The sequence below is a fragment of the Diospyros lotus genome, chromosome 4, assembly GCF_014633365.1.
Source record: "Diospyros lotus cultivar Yz01 chromosome 4, ASM1463336v1, whole genome shotgun sequence".
Taxonomy (NCBI): domain Eukaryota; kingdom Viridiplantae; phylum Streptophyta; class Magnoliopsida; order Ericales; family Ebenaceae; genus Diospyros; species Diospyros lotus.
Genome location: NC_068341.1, coordinates 21,750,007 through 21,777,345, shown reverse-complemented (window position 1 = coordinate 21,777,345; position 27,339 = coordinate 21,750,007). Strand labels below are relative to the sequence as shown.

Below are 27,339 nucleotides of genomic sequence, written 5' to 3'. Positions count from 1 at the left end.
AAAAATAAAAGTATTGACACCATTATTGTGTAGAATAGGATTGAGAAGTTTTCTAGTATTGAGATGTAGCGACGAAAAGAGAAAGAGAAAGGGAGTAGTGAGAAAATAAAGGGTATTTTGAAAATTTAGGTGGTGCTTTCTTTGTGTTTCAGTTTTGCATTTTGAGTTTTGAATTTATTTTAAGTTTTGTATTTTGTGTGTCTATTTTGAGAGATTTTTGAAAACGCGTTTTTTTTGTTATTCTGAAAAACTATTTCTCAAAACAGAAAACTATAAAACGCGTTTCCTTTGAAATTTTAAAAATGATTTCTTTTTTGTTATTATGTTATTTTTTTAATAAATTTAATTTAAAATAAATTATAAACATTTATTAGTAAATTATAAATTTAATTCAAATATTTTAAATTATCAAATAAAATAAATTAACAATCTTAAAAATATCATTAAAAAAATTAATACAATCAAAACATATCACATATTCAATTTAATATTTAAATAAAATAAAACAAAAAAAATAGAAAAAAAAAAAAAAACCAAATAAGAGGTGCGCAACCCATCTTTTTTCTTCTTCCATCTAGGGTTATGTGCAACCCATCTTCCATCTTTTTCTGCCGCCTCCGCCTCTTCATTTCACCACCGGCTGCCTCTATTTCTCCTTCTCATCATCGTCAATCGCTCCATCTCCTTCCTCACCCATCATCGCGGTGGTCAACTTTCTCATCATCGTTGATAGCCCCATCTCTTTCCTCAACCAGTCGGCCATGGCAGTTAGTCGCGGGCGAGGAGAAGTCGACGACAGTAGTGGCAGGCGAGGAGGAGTCAGCGATAGTGGTGGCGGGTGAGGAGGAGTCGATGATAGTGGTGGCGTGTGAGGAGGAGTCGATGATAGTGGTGGCGTGTGAGGAGAAGTCGGCGACAATGGTAGATGATGAAGGAGAAGAGATGAGAGAGAGAGAGCGTTGCTTTGCGAGTGCGATAATGGGTTTGGGGGTTAGAATGGGGGGTTTCCGTGTTTTAGGATTGTTTTAACTCACTAAAAACACTCAAAACAACAATTTGTTGTTTTGGGTTTCCTTTATAAAAATTTTAGTTGTTTTTGAAAATGTATTTTTGAAAATAACAAAGAAAACACATTTTCAGTGTTTTGAAAAATTGAAAACAGAAAACAGCCCAAAAACACCAAAGAGAACGGGCCCTTAACAATTGTTTAATAACATAAGGGAGCCAAATGTTAATAACTTTTAAATTTTAAGGATATCAAGTGTAATTTTTAAAAATAAAGCCTTGATCCATTGAATTAAGGCCTACATAATAGATGATTAGTGTATTTCACCACATTATTAAAGCTTATTTACTATGATTGTGTTCTTTTTGTTTTTTAATTTTGAATTTTAAATTTTGAATTTATTTTCAATTTTCTGTTTTGGTTGTCTGTTTTTAGAAAATTGTATTCTTTTTGTCATTTTGAAAAATTATTTCTCAAAACAGAAAATTAGAAAACGCGTTGTCTTTAAAATTTTGAAAATAATTTTTTAATGATATTTTATTCAATAATTGTGATTATCAATAAATTAGAAATATTTAATGTTAATATATTATTAAAAAAATATATACATTTTCAAGTTAATGAATTTTGTAATTTTTTTATTATAATAATAAAATACGAATAAATAAATGTGTTTTAAGTTTAGAGTTTGTTTTGGATGAAAACACTCAAAATAACTTTTTATTGTTTTGAGTTTTTTTTTATTTTCAAAAATACATTTTTAAAAACAACAAACAGAACGCATTTTTATTATTTTAGAAAATCAAAAACTAAAAATGACTTGAAAACAGTAAAAAGAATACAACCTAATTTACTAAGGGGGTGTTTGTAATCAAGATAAGAGGGAGAAAATATCAGATATGGGAAACATTTCAGATGTTTGGTCTTTCCAATATATTTGTTAAGCTTATCTGATCATTTTCGGAAAGAGCTTCACGTGACCTCTTATCTTTTCCTTTCAAGATAAATTTATTCGACCTCCCCCTTCGGATAACTTTATCTAGCTCTTTCAAGATAAGGTTCAATTACTTATCTATCTCTTATAAGATAGTTAATGCCATTTAATACATTTTAAAGATTTAAATATATTAAAAAAACTTATTTATTTAACTGTTATAATTAATATTATTTAATATATTTTTAAATTATTATATGTTTTGACAATTTTTAAAATTTAAATGACATTATTCATTTCATTGATTTTTAAAATTTAAATTTCTCTCTTTCTATATATATTTTATTAACTAATATAATTCCTTTCATCAATTTTTAAATTATTTTATTTAATTTTATATTTTATTATCTATTATGAAAATATGTTTTGGCCATTTTTAATTATCTAGGTGGAATTATTGTAATTCTAACAATTATTATTTATACTTTTCAACCCTTTTTAAATTTATTTTTGAATATGAATTTAGAAAATAAAATATTATTTTTAATTTTAATCTTAATTTTTTTGACAATTCATATTAATCATAAAATACTATTTTAATCATAAATTTGGTAATAAGGATATTTTAGTAAAAAATCCTTATCTTGGTATTTATCATATGTATGTATTAACAAATATATGGAAAAAAAAATACAGTTACCAGTGAATTCTAAAAAAATTAACAAATAGTTTGATAGAAATTTTGAAATGCTTACCGGCCTTATCTTGACTATTCTATATATTAGTCCGAAAAGTATCCCAATCTTATTTTAATACTATCTTATCTTCCTTATTTTAACAAACTCCCCTAAGTTGGAATATAAGTCTATTATAGTCTCCACTCATCACCATGAGGCATAATAAATGGGTCTCACACCCTGAACACAAATGCCATTAATAAATGGATTTGCTATTTTATTAATTTGGGCTACAGTATGATGTTTATGGGCTTTTAGGCCCATTAAACTCTATTGAGAAAATATTTAATGTAATAATATCATTTGTTATTGTATTAATATCATATCCCAATTTAATAAAAATTTTCCATATCTATAGATAGATATTAAATTCATGAAATTTGATAGTTTTTGAATTTAAACTAGAGTTTATACCATAAATCTTCACGAGCTATTTAATGCCTAAAATGGTAAATTTTTATTAAATAGGATAAATTGATTCTACACTATTTAAATTTTGACCATTTAATTATATTCTTGAACTTTTAAAGTTTATTCAATTAATACTTAAACGATATAAAATTAGTCACAATACTCCTTTAAAGGACCAACCTTCACTGTGTTATGGCTAATTCATGGATCTCCTACTAATTTGGAAAGTTCAAAAATTGATGATGGGTGAATTGTAAAATTCACGAAATATTAAGTCAAATAATTAAAGTTAAAAAGGGTACGACTAATTTACCTACGATAGCGTCGTAGCACAATATTTTCACCATGGGCTTCCATGAACGACGTCGTTTTGCTTCGAGCTGCCTTCTGTCGTCTTGTTCCCCATAAGGTTCGCCCGTCATCAGGATCCGAGCACAGTCGGAGATGAAAATGGGAAGCTTAAGCAACAAATCCAGTAGCAGAACACTATTCGGAGCCCACTGTACCCGAGCGCACCAGATCGGAGCCCTGGTCCTCGTCGCCTCCACGTTCTTCGTCACCCGACTCATAGACCAGCCATCTTCGTTCGCTTCCTCGGCCGTTGATGATCGGTTTTACGGGTCTCAAGACATCCTCCTATTCGCCGGCGGCGGCTCCATCTCCTGGCCCCGCCGCGGATACGGGAGCCACCTCTCCCTCAAGATCTACGTCTATGATGAGCGCGAGATCGACGGCCTCAAGCCCTTGTTATACGGCCGCGACGGCAAGATTTCCTCCGATGCCTGTGTTAAAGGCCAGTGGGGCACTCAGGTGAGCGTAATTCCAGTAACCTGTTCCCGAATTTTAAAAAGCGACAAGTTCCGGGAATTGTTTTCAGGAAACTTTAAAATTCCCGTTTTATTGTCTTCAAGGAAATAGAAAACCTGCAGTTTCTTACGTTTTCGTTTCTGCTGTTCTGTTGCTCGTATATGATTTTTTTTCATTGGCTAATATGTGTGTTTTTGTTTGCTTATTAATATTTTGTACGTTTGTGATGTGAATTTTGTAGGTGAAAATTCACAGGATGCTTTTACAGTCAAGATTTCGGACGAGGAAGAAAGAGGAAGCGGATCTTTTCTTTGTGCCAAGTTACGTGAAGTGCGTTCGGATGATGGGCGGTCTGAATGATAAAGAGATTAACCAGACATATGTGAAGGTGATGCTGCAGCATAATACTTGAAAACCATCAACTTGCAGTGAGTCGAAGTCTGCTATAGATCCTGTGTCCTTTGCTTTACAGCACAAGTCAATTTGACTCTTATATCCATGTAAAGGCATTGTTATATAATTACCAACTAGGTTGTTGGATTTTAATTTGACAGAGATAATAAAAAATATTAACATTTTTGCAGTTTAATAGAAACTGTGGCCTTAGTAATGAACGAAGAGGAGTATGTAGCTTGCCAAGTATTTGGGAAGAAGGATTGGTAGCTGATATAATTCACTATATTTTGATTCTTTGTCAAAGAATTATATAATTCGCCATATTTTTCAGTAGATTGTGAAAATATAATTCACTATATTTTTATCTGAATCTTTTCTGAAACGTGTTTGATGGAATAGGGGCTATATAATTCGCTATATTTTGATTCTTTGTCGAAGAATTATACATTTCGCTATATTTTTCAGTACATTGTGAAAATATAATAGCTGATATAATTCACTATATTTTGATTCTTTGTCAAAGAATTATATAATTCGCTATATATTGTCAGTAGATTGTGAAAATATAATTCACTATATTTTTATCTGAATTGTTTCTGAAATGTGTTTGACGGAATAGGGTTGTATATCTTCTCTATGGTTACATTTCATCATTTGCTTTCAGGTTTTAAGTCAAATGCCATATTTTAGGCTATCTGGCGGTCGCAACCACATCTTTGTGTTTCCAAGGTATTGTGGGATATTCATTATCTTCCATTGTACTCTGTGATTCGTCATGATGAATTAAAATGGATTTTGGAAGATAATATTGGAAAGACATCTCCAAACAGATAAAAATGGATTTTAGCTTTGGTTTGATGGTTGCATGTTCATTTCTTTTTATTTTCAAGGCATTCAACTAAATTTGTTTGATCTTCCATGGATATGATCTTAAATTTGCATGTAGTTGTTTGTAGTGGCTCCTAATTACCACCTATTCCATTTAGTTATCTTGAACAATTCTTGTTATGACTCATGCATGCTTGCTTTCGCTTGTTGCAGTGGTGCTGGAGCATCCCTGTTTAGATCTTGGGCTACATATTTGAATCGTTCAATAATTCTTAGTCCCGAGGTACCAGTCTGACTTTTCCACACATTTTATATGACATTGATGTGTTTCTGAAAACATGTCTGAATTTGATACTGACTACTGAAACTTAGCTCCTGATGATTTCTGGCTTGGGATAGACCTCTAGGGTTATGGAATTAGATTCCATCTGTTCAATTTGAACACGCCTTTAAATAGAGAAGTGCTCCATCTTTGTTTGGGTGAGGCATAAGGTGTGATTGTCAAGGAGACAAGGTCCATTTGTTATGGTAATTGATTAGTCATTAACTCATAAGTAACATGGGAAAAGTAAAAGGTGCATCATGATGTCCAAGAGTGGCTTTAGACCTTGTTACTCTCCATTAATGGGTTACTTGAAATATGAAAGTGTGGAAAAAAGGGGTGTTCTTTCGTGATGATAGGACTTTGTTCCATCTTTAGTTGCTTCTTAATTTTCCAGAAGGAAAAGCAAAAGGGTTGTGCAAAAAGCATTATCTCCAAGCTACCTCCCCTGGGAAGCATAGATCTCAATATCCAACCCCATCTAGTGTGAGTAAGGCTTGTGATTATTGTTGTTGTTGTCATTGCAGTAGATCTCAATATGAGACAGTTAGCTTGACAGGCAGAATATTAGTGTAAAATATATGATAATGGGGCATTATCTTGGATGATTGGAGCAGCGACCTGACAATCACTATTTCTACAACATATATTCTAATAATGTTCCACAAGTCATACAACATTTGATTATTGGAACAAGACTTCTTATGTGATGATTCAGTTCAGTGTTATTAAAGGTGTGCCTAGACGCAAGTCACACCCAGGTGCACCTTTGGAGCCTGGAATGCTCCCAGGCAGACACAAACCAGCTAGGTGCGCCTAGGCCCGCCAGGCGCTCAGGTGCAGCCTAAGGCTTAGGTGTGCCTTTTTTTAACTGTTTTTAGGCTTTATATTTATTGTTTATTACTTTATTTAATTTTTTACTGTTTAGGATTTATATTTATTGCTGTAACTATTTTAAAAATTAACTACATCTAATAGAATTCTAATGGGAAAAGGAAACTTTTGAGATTCCAATTCCAATTATTACTAAATACTAAATAAACAATAAATCAAAAGAAAAAAAAATGTCAGAGCTGACAGCTGTAAAAAAAAAAAAACAGAAAGAAAACTGAAGAGACTTTCAAACCAAGCAAGGCAAGAACTAAGGAGACTCTCCCTTCTTCAAACAGCACAATCTCCTTCTTCAAACTTACATCATCTCCCTTTTTCAAATGGAACTCTCTTGAGGCAAACGGCAAATGGCCCAAAGGGCGAATGACACCAATATTTCCAGGTATGTTTGTTGTCTCCTTTTTTTATTTTATTTTCTAGTTTCGTTTTTCCTTTTTTCTTTTTCATGCTTTACTAGTATTGTTGTGAATTTTCAGTTTACAAAAACTGTTTTTTTTTTTCTTTATGTTGATTAATGAAGGATTTATGCAGAATTTTTTGTAACTCTGTGTTGATCATGCAGAATTTTTATGCATAATTTTCAGTCTTTTGTTATTCAGAATTTTGAGATTTTTTTACGCAGAATTTTCAGTCTTTTTTATGCAAAATTATTAGTGACTCCTCTATGTTGATTATGAAGAATTTTTATGCAGAATTTTCATTATTTTTTATGCAAAATTTTGAGCCTTTTTATGCAAAATTTTTAGTAACTCTTCTATGTTGATTATGCAAATTTTTATGCAGAATTTTCAGTCTTTTTTAAGCTGAATTTTTAGTTTTATAACCCTTTTATGAATTATGATGGTTATTAATTTAATTTTATTGCTATGATGATTATGGCAGATTTTTTTCTCTATAAACTAAAATGATTGTTATTCTAATTCTATTCCATTTTATATGAATCTTGCAGGAATTATAATGTCATCCAATGCTCCTAATAGTAGCTCTTGTGGTCAATGAAAAGATCCAGGATGGAAATATCACACTTTGATAAATCCAAAATATATAAACTCTTTCAAATGTAATGTGTGTGGGAAAATAACTAAAGAAGGTGTTTTTCTAGCCAAACAACACCTTGTTGGAGGTTATAGAAATGCTGAAATTTGTCCGAAATGTCTTCCACATTGTCACAACCCAAGGGGAATTAGAGGGGCAATATTGTAATTAGTTACAATTGTTTATTAGGAGACGCTGTTGATTCTGTTGAAGTGCACATGGGTGCTGTGTCTAGATTTTACTTTCAGTTGAACAATCTATAAATAAGCTATAACATGTAGAGAAATGTATGTTGAATTCATAATTCTCTCTTCTCATTTTCTCTCATTCTCCCTTGTTTTCCCTCATTTCTCTCGATTTATGCTTTGTCTCTCCTTCCCATTCTTCTCTATTTCTCTCCCGCATTCTTCTAATTTCCTTCCTAAACCCTAGCCAAACCCTAGGATTGTGACATTTGGTATTAGAACTATCGGTTCTCGGAAGCTCTTTGCTTGTCGTTTGCGCATCGTTTCCGGCAAATCCAAGTAGTAGTGTTGGAGGTGAGTCAGGTTGTTGAAGGCGAGGATGGGACTCACTTCAGAGGCGACTTGAAGGACTGTAATAGAGCTAATTGAATCACAGGAAGCTGATTATTGGTTGATCAATTCTCAGCAACTGCTGGCAGTTGATTGAGTAACACTTTAGATGGAGGTTAAGGCATCGAAGAGAAGCAGATTGGAGCGATCGGAGCCTACAGCGATTGCGATTGGATTCCGAGGACTTCTCGATCAAGGCGAGCTCAAGGAGTGCGGTGGTCCTCCAACCAGTGGTTGGTGATTGGGTAAGAAGTGGACGTAGGCTTGAAGTGGACAGTGATTGGGTGGCGACTTTGCTGGGAATTCTGATCAAAGTATAGGTTGTAATTTCAGCTTGGAATGTGAAGGTGGCTTGGCCAGACAATTCCGACTCTCGGATGAATCTCGGAATTTGATTCTGACGCACGAGGAGTTACAAAAGGTCATATCGACCAACATTTCCGATCCAATTCCGAAGGAACCAAGGTCAGGAAGGCGCAATTCAGGAAGAGGAGCTTGAGGCGAATCTAACAATTCTGACCGGACAGTCGGGCGCAATCTCGACAAATGGCGACCAGGCGATCTTTGACTTGATTTAGACGAGTAGTAGTCTTACGGCTGTGAATTTTGGCTCAGATTTGAATTGCGAAGGCGAATGAGGAGGAATTCTTAGCTATTTGACCTAGGCGACTATTGTGAGGCGATTTTTGATGGAATTCCAACGAATCTTAGTTGATAATCGAGGTTCGAAATTGAAGGCAATGCGGGGTGAACCAGATGGAATTCCGATTGGATGCTATTGAAATTGGGATACGCTAGAATTAAGAACAAGTGGATGATTGCTTGGAGACCTTGGAGATGGGGATCCGACAAGCTCAAAAAGGGATCAATTGGAGCTGATTTGAGTATGCGATCAATTTGGATTGCACTATTAGTGGGATCAGAGAGGAGTTCGCTGGATTAAGACAACAATTAACTTAGTAAGTGAGTGTTGCCTTGAGCATGTTTGCTTGGCAACCTAATGCTAGCCTTCCGACGGATTTCCCTTCTAGGGCTTCATCAGCGCCAATTCTAATGATGCCAAGATCTAGGCAAAGGCCTAACGATCCTATGGAAGCAGAGGAGATGACGGAGACAGAGGGGGATAATTTGAATCAAGGTGTTGGCGGTAATCACTCCACCATCCCAGGGCCACAAACGAACATTCCCCCGTTTGAAAGAGATAGACCTCAGTGGTGGATTTGGCAATGTGAACAGGTGTTCTACCGATATCGAGTAGCTGAAAGGGAGAAAGTGAACATGGCTGCAGCTTTTTTGGATGACATTGTAGACACTTAGTTTCAGAATTGGAGTCGAGGAAGGGTGGAATGGAGTTGACCGGAGTTTGTAAATGGTTTCTGCAACCGGTTCGGGGAGAAGACGAGGATGGATGTCATTAAGGAATTCAATAAGCTAAAACAGAAGGGAATGGTGTAGGAATATCAGGGGAAACAAGGCATTGAGAAACAACCTTTTCAACTTCCCGATTTCGTTGCAGCTACAAGGATTGAGAAAATCAGATAGGCTTATATTAAAAAGAGGATAGTAAGAAACTCAAACAGAAACAACGGGAGAGGATGCAATCAAAGATGGGAAAGATGGATGTTGATTATTAGGTTTTTCATGATGCATTTTTCAAATATCAAACTAGGCCTAAGTTGACAACACACAGTGATCGGTATTTTGAAGGAAAAGAGCTTGAGGTAAAGCTAGGGGAGAGGAAGCCTAGGATGTTGTCACATGAACTAAAAGAAGCTCTTGGGATGCCTAAAGGTGCTCTTCCCCCATGGCTCATCAGCTTGTAGAGATATGGTCCACCCCTATCTTATCCGCATTTGAAATTTCCTAAGTTGAATACTCCTATTTCCCCTGGAGGTAGTTTTGGTTATCATCTTGGAGGTTGGGGCAAACCTCCTGGTGATGAATATGAATATGGTCGTTCGCTCTATGGTGATATTTTTGGGGTTCTGCAACAAGATTAGCCCAATTATGAGGAAGAACCAGGTGATTAGACCAAACATTGGGGTGATTTGGAGGAAGAAGAGGAGGTGGAAGAAGAGATTGAGGAAGAGGAGTTGAAGGATGGCATTCAATCAGTTGACAACCTCTCAAGCACTCCATCTGGTTTTGAGATTCTTGATGTTATTGATCTCTGGAAGCATCAAAGGAAGGAGCCTGAAAAGCCTCTTTACCAATTACTTGAGGAGAAGGAAGAAAGGATTGCACCGGGCACCTTACTTGGAACATCTCATATGTATGTCATTGGCACGGGCACACAAGACAAGACAAGAGATGCCAAAAGGGTTGATTTGCTTAAAGGTCAGAAAGCAGATAGAGTTGATGTGACATTGTAGCTAGAAGAGTTGGAAGTAATGGACAATGTTTTGCTTGCAGAGAAGTTTGAATTTCTCTCTATGATTGGAAATGATATGGTTACAGGAATGACAACTCAATTGGAACCATTTTCAATGGTAATAGGGAAGAGGTGGATGGCTGGACTTGGTGTTGCAGCAAGCCGAAGTACTGTTATTGTGGAGGAAAAAGAAAAGAGAAAGCAAAAGAAAAGGGAAATATGAGATGAGAACAAGAAAAGGCGAAGAAGAAACCATTTGGTGAAGATGGGCACTGGATAAAGAGACAACGGTTCGGTTGTAATAAGTTTCTTGGGTACAAGAAACCTTTCAAGGAAGGGGAATTGTCACGGCCCAAGGGGATTAGAGGGGTAATATTGTAATTAGTTACAATTGTTTGTTAGGAGATGCTATTGATTCCGTTGAAGTGCACATGGGTGTTGTGTCTAAATTTTACTTTCAGTTGAACAACCTATAAATAGGCTATAGCATGTAGACAAATGTATGTTGAATTCATAATTCTCTCCTCTCATTCTCTCTCTTGTTCTCCCTTGTTTTCCCTCATTTCTCTCGATTTTTGCTCTGTCTCTCCCTCCCATTCTTCTCTATTTCTCTCTTGCATTCTTCCAATTTCCTTCCTAAACCCTAGCCAAACCCTAGGGTCGTGACACATGTCAGAGAAGAAATTAAAAAGTACATGTCAAAAAAGAAATAGAAGAATGACATTGATGTTATAGTAGATTTTGGTGATATTGATACACTTGGAGATGATGATGTTGATGAAGTGGCCTTCCAAAGCCATGGTAAAATTAAAAAGCCCATTCAAGGTTCATTTGTGCAACAAAAAAGGCATAGGCAAAAGCAAAAAGTGCCCCTTGATTTGTTTTGTATGCTAAACCTAAAGTGAATAATCAAAAGGATGCAAAAGGGAAGCAAACAACAATAGAAAGTCATGTCAACAAAGAGTTGAGAGAGAATGCTTGTGTTTGGTTTTCTACATGGATGTATAAAGCTGGTATACCCTTTAATGCAATCAATTATCCTAGTTTTAAGTCAATGATTGAAGCTATTAGGCGAGCTGGTATAGGCATGAAACCCTCAAGTTTTCAGGAGGTCAGAGTACTTTATCTTAAGGAGTTGTTGGCACACACAAATGAAATTATAAAGAGTCATAAGGAGGATTATGCAAGATATGGATGTACAATTATGTGTGATGGTTGGAAGGATAAGGAAGAGAGGTCTTTGCTGAACTTTTTGGTAAATAAATCCAAAGGGGAGCATGTTTATTGAATCTATTGATACTTCTTATGCTAAAGATGGGTTGAAACTTTTCTAATTACTTGATTGATTTGTGGATGAAATAGGAGAAACAAATCGGTTCAAGTTATTACTAATAATACTTCGACTAATGTTTTAGTTGGTAAGTTTTACTAATTTATTTATTTTTTCTTTTTAACTTATAATGAACTTAATGGCTGACTTTCCCTTTAATTCATGCCTTGTAAGATAGTTCTTAATGGCTAAGTGCAAGAATCTATATTGGAAGCATGTGTTGTCCATTGTTTGGACTTGATGTTGGAGGACATTTTCAAAATTACCGGACTCAAGAACACATTTCAAAAGGCATGTTCAGTCATGGCTACTTATATGGCTCTGCACAGGTATTGAATATGATGAGAATATTTATAAAGAAAAGAAAGATGCTAAAACCTGGGAAAACAAGATTTACCACGACTTTCCTCACCCCTTCAAGATTTTATAAACAAAAATCTAATTTGTGAAAAATGTTCCCTTTAGAAGAGTGGACTAAATCTAGATTTGCAAAGGAAACACGAGGTAAGCAAGCATCTCAAATAGTGTTACAAGATTCATTTTGGAAAAATGTTCTTTATGCTCTCAAGGTAACTGGGCCTCTTCAAGGTGCTTAGAGTGGTGGATTTATTCCATCATCAACCCTCATCAATGATTTCAAATATTTTCTTGTATTTGCTTTCATCATCAAAAGATTTTTCAATAGCTATTTTCTTGTATTTGCTTTCTTCATTAAAAGATTTTTCAATAGCCTCTTTTGCCCTATCCATAGCCTCATAAATACAAGGCATAGCAGGTTTATCCTTATTATCCACCACTCTAAGCGCCTTGACAAGAGGCCCAGTCACCCTTGAAAGCATAAAGAACATTTTTCCAAAATAAATTATGTAGCACTATTTGAGATGCTTGCTTACCTCATGTTTCCTTTTCAAATCTAGATTTAGTCCATTCTTCTCAAGTGAACATCTTTCGCAAATTAGCTTTTTATTTATGAAATCTTGAAAGGCTGAGGAAAACTGTGACAAATCTTGTTTTCCTAGATCTTAGCATCTCCCTTTTCTTTGTAAATGGTTCTCATCATATTCAACACTTGTGCAGAGCTATATAAGTAGCCATTTACTAAACATGCCTTTTGAAATGTGTTCTTGAGTCTAAGAATTTTGAAAATGTCCTCTAACATCAAGTCCAAATAATGGACAGAACATGGTGTCCAATACAAATTCTTGTGCTTAGCCATTTATAACTCTCCTACAAGACATGAATTAAAGGGAAAAGTCAGCCATTAACTTCACTAAAAGTTAAAAGAAAAAAAAATAGTAAATTAATAAAACTTACTAGCTAAAACATTAGCCAAAGCATTATCAATAATAGCATGAACCACATTTGTTTCTCCTATTTCCTTAACAAATCGGTCAAGTAATTGGAAAAGTTTCAACCCATCTTTAGCATACAAAGAAGTATCAATAGATTCAATAAACATGCTCCCCTTTGGACTATTTACCAAAAAGTTGAGCAAAACCCTATCTCTCTTATCCTTCCAACCATCACACATAATTCTACATCCATATCTTGCCCAATCCTACTTATGACTCTTCATAATTTCATTTGTGTGTGCCAACTCCTTCTTAAGATAAGGTATTCTGACCTCTTGATAACTTGGGGGTTTTATGCCTAGACCAGCTTGCCTAATAGCCTCAATCATTGGCTTAAAATTAGGATAATTGATTGCATTAAAGGGTATACCAGCTTCATACATTCATCTAGAAAACCAAACACAAGCGTTCTTATTCTTTGTTGACATGACTTTCTATTGCTGTTTGCTTCCCTTTTCCATTCTTTTGATTATTCACTTTAGGTTTAGCAGACAAAACAAATCAAGAGGCCCTTTTGCTTTCCTTTGCCTTTTTTGTAGCACAAATGAACCTTGCATAGGCTTTTTAATTTTACCATGGCTTTGGAAGGCCACTTCATCAACATCATCATCTCCAAGTGTATCAATATCATAAAAATCTAGTATAACATCGATGTCATTCTTCGCTTTCTTTTTTGATATGTACTCTTTAATTTCTTTTCTGACATGTGGAGGATATTTTTGATAAATTTCAACATTCTTATAACCTAACAAGGTGCTGTTCAGCTTGAAAAGCTCCTCTAGTTATTTTCCCACAAAAATTACATTTGAAAGAGTTTATATATTTCGGATTTATTAAAGTGATATTTCCATCCTGGATCTTTTATTCGACCACAAGAGCTACTATTAGGAGCATTGGATGACATTATAATTCCAGCAAAATTCATATAAAATGGAATAGAATTAGAATAACAATCATTGTAGTTTATAGAGAAAAAATTCTGCCATAATCATCATAGCTATAAAATTAAATCAATGACCATCATAATTCATAGCTATAAAACTAAAAATTCTGCTTAAAAAAGACTGAAAATTCTGCAAAAAAATTCACCTAACCAACATAGAAGAGTTCCTAAATATTTTGCATAAAAAGGCTCAAAATTTTGCATAAAAAAGAATGAAAATTCTGCATAAAAATTATTTATAATCAACATAAAGGAGTCACCAAGAATTTTGCATAAAAAAAGACTGAAAATTCTGCGTAAAAAAGAATCAAAATTCTGCATAACAAAAGACGGAAAATTATGCATAAAAATTCTGCACCACCTACACAGAGGAGTTACTAGAAATTCTGCATTAATTCTTCATTAATCAAAATAAAAAAAAAAAAAACAGTTTTTGTAAACTGAAAATTCACAATACCAGCAAAGCATGGAAAAGGAAAAGCAGAAAAATGAAACTAGAAAATAAATAAAAAGAGGAGACAACAAACATACCTGGAAATATTGGTGCCGTTTGGAGAAAGGAGATGATGTAAGTTTGAAGAAGGAAATTGTGCTGTTTGAAGAAGAGAGTCTCTTTAGTTCTTGTGTTGCTTGGTTTGAAAGTCTCTTCAGTTTTCTTTCTTTATTTCTTTTTTTTTTTTTTGGCTGTCAGCTCTTATGTTGTTTTTTGTTTTCTTTTGATTTGTTGTTTATTTAGTATTTAGTAATAATTGGAATTTGAATCTCAAAAGTTTCTTTTTCCCACTAGAATTCTATTAGATATAGTTAATTTCTAAAAAAGTTACAGCAATAAATATAAACCCCTAAACAGTAAAAAATTAAATAAATAACAAACGGTAAATATAAACCCTAAAAACAGTTAAAAAAAGCCAGGTGTGCCTAATCCTAAGGCTGCGCGTGAGGGCCTGGTGGGCCTAGGTGTGCCTGGCTGGTCTGTGCCCACGTGGGAGGCATGCCTTTAATAACACTGTCTATCTACTCTAGTTTCAGATTCCTATTGATGGCATTCTGTACATTGGTTCAAATTTGATGATATCATCGTTACCTTCTTGAAGTGTACAATTCCCTTGTTTCATATATGTCAGTCAAAATGATGATAGCTTGAGTACCTTTAGTTGAGTTCAATGATGTTGTATCTCTTCTGATTTATTGCAGGGTGACCGCACAGATAAGCGAGACACAAGTGCATTTAATACATGGAAAGATATTATCATTCCCGGAAATGTTGATGACGGGATGACTATTCGTGGGCATGGATTAGTCCAGCCCTTGCCTCTATCTAAAAGGAAATATTTGGCAAATTTTTTAGGCCGGGCACAAGGGAAAGTTGGTCGGCTTCGATTGGTGGAGCTTGCAAAGCAATACCCTGACAGAGTATGCCTTCCTCTATAACTTCATTGTTGTCTCATAGGATTTATCCATTTTCATTTTTCCTGATTTTTAGGCATTAACTCGAAAGTTACATGCTGTCATTCATATTTGTAATGGTATATAGCAGCTCTGCTAATTGCTTCAGAAATACTATCAGTAGTTTGAGCATCTAATAGATTAGCTGGATGTTCAATTTATTATGTTTCCTTGGCGACATCTTTGTGGCTTAGACTGCATTCAGCAAGGAAGGATCAAGTTTGATTCCCATGATGTTGCTGTCAAAAGAAGAAAAAAAATCCAAAAAAAAAAAAGATTGCTAGAAAAGGGGGAAAATTCACTCACTATACATTACCTGCTGGAATTGTTTGATCCTTGCCCATTAGTTATGTATTTGCTGCAGCTGTGACATGTTGGCTCCCATCTATCTTTGATGGATTGATGTTGTGTTGTCAAAAAGAGGCCATGGAATTGTTGACACTCTTATTTGAGCATCAGTTATACACATGTAGAACAGGAGCTGCTCGTTCATTGATAAATTTCTTTTCTTGTCCATATTGATGTTGATTTCTTTGAGGACCTTTTTTCCTCCTTGATTATTGATGCTAACTATGGTATATGATCAAAATTGTCTTGAGTAGCATTTTTTTATTTCTTAAATAATGAATTCAATGGCTTATTTCTTAGAGTTGCAAGTATGTGAAGTTTTTATGCGTTCCACTCTTGGGCATTGAACTCTTGGCATTGCTTACTATCTCCATGAGCAGGACCTTTCTCATATTTTTTCTGTCCTCTCTTTGTCGCTCTGTCTTTTTCAAAAGATATTTCCTCCCAAATATGCGGATGTTGATTTTGTAAACAGTTGGAATCTCCAGAGTTGAAGTTCAGTGGCCCTGACAAATTTGGAAAGAAAGAATATTTTGAACATCTCCGAAATGCCAAGTTTTGCCTTGCTCCACGTGGCGAGTCATCATGGACTCTTCGCTTTTTCGAGTCTTTCTTTGTGGTCTCTCTCTCTCTCTCTCTCTCTCTCTCTCATGAATTAATATTAATAGTCTAGTAATATTATCTAACTGCGATAAGACAATTGCTGAACAGGAGTGTGTCCCAGTGATCATATCGGATTATGTGGAATTGCCTTTTCAAAATGTTATGGACTACACCCAGATATCTATCAAATGGCCCTGGAATCGTATAGGTCCTGAACTTCTTGAGTACCTAGCCTCAATACCAGGTGAAATTTACTGGTCCATAAAATTTCTCTTTTCTAACCTGCAGCATCATTTCTAATGGCTTTGCTTTTTTCTCAGATAAAGATATAGAGAGGATGATCGCCCATGGCAGACGGGTTAGATGCTTATGGGTTTATGCGCCCGAATCAGATGCCTGCTCAGCGTTTAATGGAATCCTATGGGAACTTCAGAGGAAAGTCAGGCATTTCCACCAATCAGCCGAAACATTCTGGCTGCACAATGGATCTATAGTGAACAGAAACTTGGTAGAGTTCAGCCACTGGAAGCCTCCCTTGCCTTTGCCTTGATTGTGCTGAGGAAGATGGTCTCTTCTGTTCGCCAGAGATGTTACTACAAATATTACTTTTGAGCCACATAACATTTCCATTTTATCTTCTTTCTATTCTTGTCTTCTCCTATTTCAAAAAAGCGCCGAGGAAGGTTTAAAAATACAGGGTTAAGTAGATGATTCTTCTTTCTTCTCATTGCTTGAATGATATGTAAAGACACCCAGATGGTTATTGTACCCTTCATCAATGTCTGTGACAGTCAAATGGTACAGCTTGCTGTTATTTTTTTGATAGTTGAATGTTTTATCTAGTTTACGAAGATTAGGCTGTAATGGAATTCTGATTTAGATATGTTGATGCTGCAAGCTATATTGTTAATCAGACAGGTTAAATTGAGAGGGGTTCATCTAGTATGGTCTTTTCCTCATAGGAGATATGAAGTTTACTTTTTGAGTTCCCTTCCACAAAACTATCTCACCCACCTGATTGATTCAACAGACACGTGGCACTCTCCCCAGCCAGAACGGGTTTAACTCAGAAAATGGGCCAATCACGGTCATAGAGAGTCGTAGCACCTAGTCCACAAAAATATAATAGAAATAGAACTAATCCTCATCAGGACCTTACAGCTACAAAGAGCTGGTCCACATCATAGAGAAATCTTGCCCAATTTGTCGCAAGCTCTCACTCTCCTCTACTTGTGTGAGTTCATTATTGAGCTGGAATCTCTGAAAGTTGCAGACAATCTCTTCTGTAAACTTAATCACCATACTTCTCTGAAGAGAAGATGGTAACAGCCTCGATCACAAGCTGTTGCTCCTTATGGAGAACTCACCAGCAACTTAATCCTCGTCATCGTCATATGGTGGTTCATTCTTCATCTGATAAATCCAAGGTTTCAGCAGTTCCGAGAGAAAACGGGTTTGTAGATGAGCAGAGTGAGAGTTCTTCTGGGTTTCTGAAGAGAAGGCAAGCTCTAGTTTCTGGGATTTGTTTGATTTCTTCAGCTGTTCTGGGTTTTCCAAGGGAAGGAGCTGCAGCTATCAAACAAGGCCCTCTGGCAGGAAGGATTCCTGGTCTCTCTGAACCAGATGAACAAGGTTAGTTTGCAAAGTCTTTGCTTGTTTAATTTTCACTCTATATTTCCTACTGATAGAATTTTCTTATTGTAACCCTCCTGGTAGCTAGAAAAGTTAGTTTATGAGTTCAATCAATCATCCCACACAGAAAGAAAAATCTCTGGTACTCCAACTTGACAACTGCCGGAGATATGTACGGGCTAAGATACTGATTCTTCTGTTCAGGTTCTCCTTTTTCATTGATAGTTTTATACAAGTAGAGGTTCCCTTTTGTGAGAGACATTTAGGTATGATATGAGTTTAAAGTCCTTACAGAAAACAAGGCAATAGATATAAATAATTGGCGCGATTAGGTTCATAGCAGACTGTATATAATAATAAGATAAAGACTCCATACGTTGTTTGTTTGTTGTAGAGGTTCATTTTTTATTAAAGAGGAAATTGCTCAGACAGGTTGGAGGACGTACCGCAGACCAGATGAGAAGTCTGGAGGGCATGGCGTTGGATGGAGTCCTATTATCCCTTACTTGTTCTCGGTGCCTGAAGATTGGGGAGAGGTAAATAAACGAAGTACCCAGTTCATCAAGCTTAACTGAATTTACGTTCAGATTCAAGGGGCTAGAAAGGATTTCCCTCACCAATTTGATTATGCAAAGTTTAACTTAATCTGCTTCTTAACCTCTGCATTTACAGGTTCCTGTCTCCATTGCAGATTTAGGTGGAACAGAGATTGACTTGAGATTTGCTAGTCCCAAGGAAGGCCGCCTTTTTGTCATTGTCGCTCCCGTCCTCAGATTCGCAGACAGTGAGCTAGCTTCCTGCACTCTCTACTAAACCATCTTATGACCAAAAAAATGTGCTCAGATGCTTGTGTAGCTTATAGACTTTGGCATTAGCACTTCCATTTTTGTTTGATATGTTTCATGCGATAAGCAGATCTTGGAGACGATGCTAAAATAGAACGAATTGGACCACCGGAGAAAGTCATCAGTGCATTCGGGCCAGAAGTTATTGGAGAGAATGTGGAAGGGAAGGTGATAAGTATGGAGGTAACCGAACACTCGGGAAGAAAATATTACCAGTTCGAGCTGGAACCCCCTCATGCTCTTATCACTGCAACAGCGGCAGGGAATCGCCTTTATTTGTTCAATATAACTGCAAATGGTGTGCTTTTCTTTCCACACTCTCATGAGCTTCATATCAACAAGCAAGAATGAGAGTAATTCAGACTCATTTGGGTTTTATGCAGGTCTTCAATGGAAGAGGCACTATAACGATTTGAAGAAGATAGCCGATTCTTTCCGGGTTGTTTGATTTTGCAAATGATCTCCAAATTGAGGTAGCAAACTTCCTATAGCGTAATTAATACACTGCAAAAACAAAATGTTATATGAATGCCCCAATTGGGGTTCATTTTAGAAGAATGTGATCTTGTTTTCTGTCACAAGAATCGCAAAACATTTCTCGGCTAATTTCCTCTGCAATTGATTCCTCTTGAGAATTATCATCTGCGTCCAAGCAACTGAAGAAACAATGGTTCTGATGGATCCATATATAACTTGTTTCCTTTGAATGGAAAATGAAGTGTGACTGTTAAAGAAACCTCTACCATCTCTTCTGGAGTGATATAAGCTAAAGCAAACATATAGCACAGATGCCCTTCAAAACCCTTTATCCAAGCATCACTATCCTCTTTTCTTCTCAGCTTTGTTCCAGTTAACAGAAGCTCCATAAAGATTTGACAGCAGTACATAATGTGTGCTAAAAATTTTGTTTCTTTCCTAATTGGGCTGGTGGGGGTATCATGACTTGGCTGAGCTTGAGAGAGTTATGATATGATAAAATTTGACTGCAACATAGATAATTATATGATATTGTTGTAAATTTTTATAGCCCAATCACACTGCGCATATAAGATTTAATAAAAGGGTTGGTGTGAATCGAAGTCCATTAGACACGTGACGGGAGGACAGTGATATATATTATTATAAACATATGGTTAGGCCCTCTCTATACTCTCATGCTAATAGATCATTATGGGCTAGTCCAATTAATGCGAACTAAGACTTCTTTAGTGAAACAGCTTGATGTTTGGTCCCGAAGAATATGTTTTAGATATTTTATCCCAATTTTATATGACTTATCTAATTTTCAATTTTCATAGGGAATTTGAAAAAAAAAAAATGTGTTCAGATGTTAGAAGTATAAAAAACTATTTTCTTAATCCAAAAAATTATAAAATGTTCAAAAAATATAAATGAGGAGTTTAGGGCCTATTTAGTCGTAGAAAATATGTAGTAATTTTTTCTCTAATTTTACAATTAAATGTATCTTAACATTTTACATTTTAAAAAAAGCAATACCATTCATTGCAAAAAAAAAAACATACCTTCTGATGTTTCTGAATTTTTAGTATAAAGTTAAAATATTCAAAAATTGAGTTTTTAATTATTTAATAAAATATTAAAATTGAAAAAATAAAAAAACTTTCTATAACTTAATGTGGCTCTTAATTTCTGTATTAAAAACGTCTCTTGTTTTATATCAAAAAGGTAAAACGTCACTCGTTTAAGAGTATTTTGAGGAGACTCCTGAGATTAGTGAATTTACTGTCGAATTATTCAAACTACTTGGAGAATTTGAATGTTTAAAGGGAGTAACGAGATTCGTGGAACATATTGCTAAATTTGAGACAAAAAAAGAAAAATGTGTACTATACCATTGAGTTTTATAGTAAATGTAAATAGTATTATTGATATTTGAGACATTTTAACGTAACATTATAATTTTTGCCTATATTAGTTAACCAGTTAAGTATTGAAAATGATTAATATATTCTTATATTTTAAAAAAGTAACCACCGATTAACAAGGTTAGGTTTTCGTGTCATCTAAGTTTTATAGTGGCATTGGTGTTGTGATGCATGAAGGATGCTCAAGAGCTAGGTGGCAGGAGGCAGTAGTCGATTGGTTCTTCCAAGGCTGTTGACCATTTTTGCTGAAGGCCTGAACTATCGATCGATTTCTTTAAACTGTCAATTGTTTAGTTGGGAAGCGGGAAACTGTCGGAAGGCGAAATATCCCAAATTTTTTAAATGGCTCAAAAGTAATTTTAACGTGGAGCCAATACCGTACCTGAGATTTTGGGGCCCTGAGTTAGAAATATAAAAATGGGTCCCCGAATCGTACATTCAAATTTTATTTTTTTTATAATAAAACATAAAAAAAAAAAAAATATTCATACCATATCAAAGAATAAAATATTTTTTTTCAAAATGATCTATTAAAAACTACTCTTTTTACAATTTTAAAAGTAAAAATATCAATCAAATTAACATAATTAAATTGTTCGAGCATTTTTTTTAATAGACAACATAGTCTATCTATTTAGTCTGTCTTATCACATAATATATCTCAAAGGGTCAGCTATTGCACACGTGTTATGTATTGTAATTAACCCTAGCGTTTAGACAAACACTAAATCAACAACATCAGCAAATATATATATATATATACATATACACACACATACATATATATATATAATGAGTTAGGGTTGAGCAAGAACCAAACCCAATTGGTTGTGGCATTATAAAAGTGTTAAAATAAAAAATAATTATCAAGCCTTAACTATAATAAGGAAAAGTAGTGATTTACATAGGTGTTTTTGAGAGAGTGAAAAGAGAGAGAGAAAGAGAGAAATGTTAGGCATTCTGCAAATTTTGGGGAATGAGAGACTTTATACATGGGCAAAATTATCATTTTAAAATAGGGGTAAAATGGTCAATTTATCCCCAGATTTATGGACCCTCTAAATTGACAGAATTTTTGGGCCTTGAGACGATCGTCTCTTTGGCCACACTGTAGGTCCAGGCCAGCATGGGGCATAAGTGAAATTTTCAAAAAATTAGGGGTTTAAGTATAAATTCTTACAATTATAAGTACCGAACCGACTGCAAGGAATGTTCCGGAGTGTAGATGTCTAAGTAAAATGATATGGTCTCGATGAGCATTCCGAGATAGGATTTATGGTATTAAAAGAAATCACAATCAAGACAATTTTCGTTACAGCTAAAATTTAGCTTCAATTCAGGTTGAATAGCCGAATCGATAGGAGGGAATACCCCGAGACGTGCACATTTTAAAGAAAAGAGATATCCATAGCAAGCATGTTAAAATAAGATTTTTAGTCCTGAGAGAAATCAAATCAAGAACTGTTTTTGGTACAGCTTCGGAGCAGCTTAGAATACTGAATCATCGTGAAGAGGTCTTGGAAAAGTCAGCAGGGCCCCGAAAACAGTTAGGCTTTGCATAAAAAATGACATGGGAGAAGGTTTGGGGTAACACAAAGGAATTCGCGGTCAAATACAATTTCGCGTAAGTTTTGGGCCGAAGTATAATTTTTGAATTTTGGCCGAAAATTGGCGAAATGAAATTCGGAGAGTAGCGTGAAATAGGAAGTCCTAAGGATTGTCGAGGAATTTTTTGGCAACTCAACAAGCTTCATGAAAAGACCTAAAAGAGACTTAGAAAATTAGGGGGGTGAAAGTGCAAAAAAATAGAAAGTTGGAGAAGATGAAGCAGCCATGGCCTACGACCATCACTGCCATCACCGGCCAGCGGCTGGCCGGCGCTGTTTCAGCCATCTAAGGACTTTATCGTGGGCCCCATGGCATGAGGAATTGATTGGGCAGAGAATGGGGTCGTGAATGACCTCGCACGACAGTGATTTGACAAATAACGGTGGTTATAGTCGAAAGGATTTGGGTTTCGAGGTAGGGGTTTCGTGAAAATTTATCATGATTTGAGACATGGTAGGGCCTCACCGAACACTAATAGCTTAGATTTGACTAGTTTTTGCATGATTTAAGCTTCAAAATCGGGTATAAATAAGGGTTTTGGTAGTGGCCAATTTCATAAAAAAATTAGCTTCAAAATTCTCTTGTTTGGATGTGAATTAAGAGTCTTGGGTAAGGGGCTTTTGATCTCGAGGGTGTGAGGGTTGTTTTTGGAGATTTTGGGAAAGTTTCATAGTGTTTTGAGGGGTATTCGAGGGTCATCGAAAAATCAGCCAAGTCACCGGAATCGAGGCTGTAATCGGCTTTTTGAGGGTGCTCGGTCGGTCGTTTCAAGGAAATAGGCATATCATCGTGTTCGAGAGGTTAAATAAATCAAGAGGCAAGAAGAAATTAGAAGAAAAAAGAGGTCGGGCAGTTGCCGACGACGAGCAGGCTCGTCGGAGAAGACGTGTGGGTTGCATGCGCGCTATGCGCGGAGGTAAGGGTTTCTAGAAAAAAAAAAGAAAAAAAGAAAAGAAATAGGATAAAATTGAAACAAATTCCAGAAAAAATTCAATAAAATAGGAATAAGGTTTTTATGAGATATTGTGAAGAAAAATTGGAAAAAAAAACATTGAGGAGTTTTTATTTTAAGAGAAATGAGGTTGAGGGAAAATAGGAAAAACAATAGGAATTTTAGAAAAATTCTAGAAAAATTTCAGATAAGTAGGAACATGATTTGATGAATTTTCGCAGAGGAAAATTGGAGAAACGCGTTATGAAAGTATTTAATTATTTTGGAGAAAAATAAAGAACATTAGAAAATAGGAATAAACATAGAAAAAATTCGAAATGTTGATTTGATGGAATATTTATTAATCAGGAGAATATTTAGCTACAGGATTTGGAGAGTTGCACATTTTTTGAAGTCAACACGTATTTTGAGGTAAGACACACATATCGAGGAAGCCTGAGAGGCTAAGTTAAGGTGAGTAAAATTTTCTAAAAAATTTTAAAAAATCAGGAAAGTTATTTTATGAATTGTCATAGAGAAATATTTGAGAAATGTTTAGTTTGTATTTATTGAGGAAAAATAGGTGGAAATAGAAGAAATTATGTGAAAATTAAAAAAAATAGAATATTAATATTCTTGAATAAATATGATGGCCAGGGTATGTTGAGGTTCAGAACTTTGTGCATTAGAAGCCTGACACGTGAATCAAGATATTATGAGATACGATCGAGGTAAGTGGTTTCACCTCAAAAACCTGACTTTATGTAAATAGTTTTATCATGTTGTCATGTCTTGATGTGAACATGTCATGTAGCTTGTATTTACATATATTGATGATGAAATATACATATGAGCACGATGAGATTCACGGTCATAAGTTGCATGGGTTTGGGATTAGGGACTGGCGCCGTTGCTTTGCCAAGGGTTCACCCATACACCTCGGTCTGGCAGGGAGACTGTAAAAATGACAGGTAACAGTTGGGTGCGGTCGACCCAAATATGAGAGTAAAGATGATATGTGCATTACATTCTTACACGTGCATTAAATGTTTTGTTTCCTTACTTAGATGATTCATCATCTAACTTGGGGTTTACCCTTTGGAATATTCAAACGTTCCAGATGGAGATTATAGCAAATACGAGGATGATTGAGGCCTGAAATGACACTTAGCAAAGTGTATGATGAATTGAATGTATGTTATATAGCATATGTATTTAAGTTCTGCTATTTTGAATTCTGAACATTTTGAGAAATGATGATGTAAGAACTGATTTATGATTAGTGTTAAGATGTTAGGTTCGATTCTAGCTTCCGCATTTGATGTTATGATGATTCTCTTTCGAGATAAATGTATGAAAATTTTGGGATGGATATGAGGAATGATATGATTTAGCATTAGATTTGAAAAAAAAAATTATTATTCCAGAATTGTTCTAAGTTATAACACGCTTGGAAAGTGGGGTGTTACAACAGGTCCCTCTAAGGCTGTTGACCGTTACTATACAGGTGTAACTTCCCAAGCCACCCTGTTGAGGTGATGTGAAGTGGGTAAGGCGGTGGGAACTCTTCTAGAAGGCTTTGGCATGTGAGGAGGCTTCCATTAACTCCTTAAAAGGGTTGAGGAAGCATTAGATTGAAGGAAAAGGTTGTTTACTAGGGCGGTGGAAAGAAAGAAGAGAAGAAAGAAGAAGGAAATGAAGAGAAAGAAGGAGGTTGCAATCAGGCACTTCTAGCCCCTTTCTTTCATTCTCAGGCTATCTCAGGCAAGCTTCTCTTCCTTTTTACCTTCTCCATGGTTTGATTTTTCTATTTCTCAACTATCTTTGGGTCCTTAGAGTTGTAAGCTCCTTAAAGGGTCAAGTTTGAGGTGTTTCTTCCAAGAGCTTGAATAGGTTTTGACTCTCCTTATATTTCTTCATGGAATGATGCCTAACTATGTTGTGATAGGTTCTTAGAGGTGATGGGTTGTTGTGTATGCAATTCAGGTGTGTTTGCATGTAGATTTCTGGTTGTGGTTGCAGTGGTTGTTGACCATTTGGGTGCCAGTAGAAGGGAATTGTCGACTGGCTTGAGGAAGCTATCGACTGTTTTCCCCACTGTCACAAGCTATCAACCGTTGGCAGGAGACTATTGATCGCCCTTGCCAATATTTGTTATTTAGGATTGCATTCTGGCATTGGGCTTCGGGTTTGCACTTCGGGTGGTTCATATGATATGTGTGTGTGAGCACGGACATCGTAGGATCGCTAGGAGCACTAACATTGCATCGTATGTGTATGTCTAATGAAAAGTGAATTTGAAGTGAGTCTCATGGGAGAACTTACATATTTTCTAGGACTTCAAGCAAAACAAACTAAGGAATATTTGTGAATCAAACAAAATATTTAAAAGAAATGTTAAAGAAATTTGGGATGGAAAACGCAAAAGCAATAGGCACACCTATGAGTACATCCACAAAGCGTGATAAAGATGATCAAGGCATAAGTGTGGACCAAAAACTCTATAGGAGTATGATAGGGTTTCTACTCTACTTAACAAAAAGTATACTCGATATCATGTTTAGCGTATGCCTATGTGCAAGCTTCTAATCAAATCCCAAAGAATCTCATGTAATGGTTGTTAAAATAATTTTTAAATATTTAATTGGAAAAAAAGATATAGGTTTGTGATATCGAAATAGGGATGATTTTGATTTAATAGGATATTTCGATGCAGATTTTTCCGAGTGTAAGGTAGACCAGAAGAGTACTTCCAAAACTTGCCAACTTTTGGGAAGTAAATTAATTTCGTGGTTTTCAAAGAAACAAAATTCTGTAGCACTTTCAATCGTTGAAGTTGAACATATAGATGTCAATAGTTGTTGTGCTCAAGTTCTTTGAATATGCTAAGAATTAAGCGACTGGAGACGCAAATTCAACCATTGGGGCGTAAATTTCTCTCTAGGGAGGTCGTCGACTGGAGGCACAATTTTAACCATTGGGGCAAAGGAAAATAGCTCCTTTACTGATAGATCCGCCATTTGGATTCTAAAAATTCAACCCTTCGTTCAAAGAATGATTAGCTTCATTCCACCAACAAGACCTTACTTACTAACTATAAGGTGGCCAAGGTTGACATTGAGAAGTGGAAGGCGGAGCTGGAAAGTAGAAGTAAAACTCACCAAGAGTTGGTGATTTCTTTTCGAGATAAGGAAAATGAAGTGTCGCGCCTTCAAACAAAGCTAGCCATAACCAAAAAGCAAGTAATGAATGCACTTCATGAGGTGGCACAGGCTAAGGTAGTAGCTGACTAGGCTGAAAAGAGCAAGCAGAGAGAGAGATCAATGAGGGAGTGATGAAAGCATTCAAAGAATATTGCCTCTCAGAGGATTTCTTTCATCGCAAGGATGATTACGTTTCCTACTACTCTTAAGTATGGCTTCTATCTTGCCAGAAACTTCTTCGAATCCTGATGGCCCAATGAATCCTTTCTGGAGCTGATCTTTGCAGATGCTACCTCCTCCATCATTCCTTCGGACTGGTGTAAATACGAACAAAATGATATCAGGCCTAACGAGTGCATCAAGCAAGCTTTGCAAGATGACCTTAGCAATTTGCTAGGTCCTTGGGATCCTTATATCCCTGATAGGGAAGAGGGTGAGGGTGTGCTGAACATGACTGGTTCACTCCAATTAATAGAGCAAGGCTTGGAGGAAGACCTTTGTGCTAGGGCCTCTTAGGCTTCACTTCCAAGAGATTTAAGGGCGCATGATCATTTGCCTGTCGATAATTGATGTTGATGAGTTTCTTTGTAAATGATTTATCCAATCTTGGTTATATAGGATGACAACTTTTTTGATGTTGGTATGGATGTTGGACTCTTGAACCATTATCTCTATGTGTATAAAGTTTAGATTTTCTTGTAAATTATGCTTACGCTTATGTTGTGATCACCCCCTTTTTTCAATATGTTACGTACTTGTTTGTTTGTTGAGTTGAATGTACCTATTATCCTTCTTTATAGGTCAATCATTTAAGCACGAACATTTGACTTACGCGTTTTAGAGTTAGGATGCTTTAAATTTAGGCTTTTCTTTAACTACTTTTGCGATCTGACATCTTT

The 27,339-nt window shown here is 35.6% G+C and overlaps 2 protein-coding genes and 1 pseudogene across 3 annotated transcripts; all 3 read left to right on the top strand.

Annotated features, from left to right (window-relative positions):
- The first annotated feature begins 3,500 nt into the window (after positions 1-3,500).
- On the top strand, positions 3,501-17,271 carry LOC127799940 (probable beta-1,4-xylosyltransferase IRX10). The gene is made up of 8 exons (XM_052334241.1): positions 3,501-3,898; positions 4,137-4,283; positions 4,956-5,020; positions 5,333-5,402; positions 15,133-15,351; positions 16,208-16,351; positions 16,444-16,579; positions 16,656-17,271. The coding sequence occupies exons 1-8, from the start codon at positions 3,533-3,535 to the stop codon at positions 16,883-16,885; spliced, it is 1,377 nt and encodes a 458-aa protein (XP_052190201.1). The 5' UTR covers positions 3,501-3,532; the 3' UTR covers positions 16,886-17,271.
- On the top strand, positions 8,052-15,212 carry LOC127799082 (uncharacterized; annotated as a pseudogene).
- Positions 17,272-17,482: 211 nt separating the features above from the next.
- On the top strand, positions 17,483-19,450 carry LOC127799941 (psbP domain-containing protein 4, chloroplastic). Of its 2 annotated transcripts, none has more exons than XM_052334243.1 (5): positions 17,483-17,967; positions 18,400-18,503; positions 18,640-18,751; positions 18,883-19,110; positions 19,196-19,450. In XM_052334243.1, the coding sequence occupies exons 1-5, from the start codon at positions 17,655-17,657 to the stop codon at positions 19,258-19,260; spliced, it is 822 nt and encodes a 273-aa protein (XP_052190203.1). In that variant the 5' UTR covers positions 17,483-17,654; the 3' UTR covers positions 19,261-19,450. The 2 variants fall into 2 exon arrangements, with proteins under 2 accessions (XP_052190203.1, XP_052190204.1); XM_052334244.1 differs by having other exon boundaries at positions 18,396-18,503.
- Positions 19,451-27,339: the final 7,889 nt, after the last annotated feature.

Excerpts from the sequence above, each read along its gene's own strand:
- LOC127799940 (XM_052334241.1), top strand. The coding sequence starts at position 3,533 with ATGAAAATGGGAAGCTTAAGCAACAAATCCAGTAGCAGAACACTATTC. Across the intron at positions 4,284-4,955 it reads TTAACCAGACATATGTGAAG|GTTTTAAGTCAAATGCCATA; the intron begins GTGATGCTGCAG and ends ATTTGCTTTCAG. Across the intron at positions 5,403-15,132 it reads CAATAATTCTTAGTCCCGAG|GGTGACCGCACAGATAAGCG; the intron begins GTACCAGTCTGA and ends GATTTATTGCAG.
- LOC127799941 (XM_052334243.1), top strand. The coding sequence starts at position 17,655 with ATGGTAACAGCCTCGATCACAAGCTGTTGCTCCTTATGGAGAACTCAC. Across the intron at positions 17,968-18,399 it reads CTCTGAACCAGATGAACAAG|GTTGGAGGACGTACCGCAGA; the intron begins GTTAGTTTGCAA and ends TTGCTCAGACAG. Across the intron at positions 18,752-18,882 it reads CGTCCTCAGATTCGCAGACA|ATCTTGGAGACGATGCTAAA; the intron begins GTGAGCTAGCTT and ends TGCGATAAGCAG.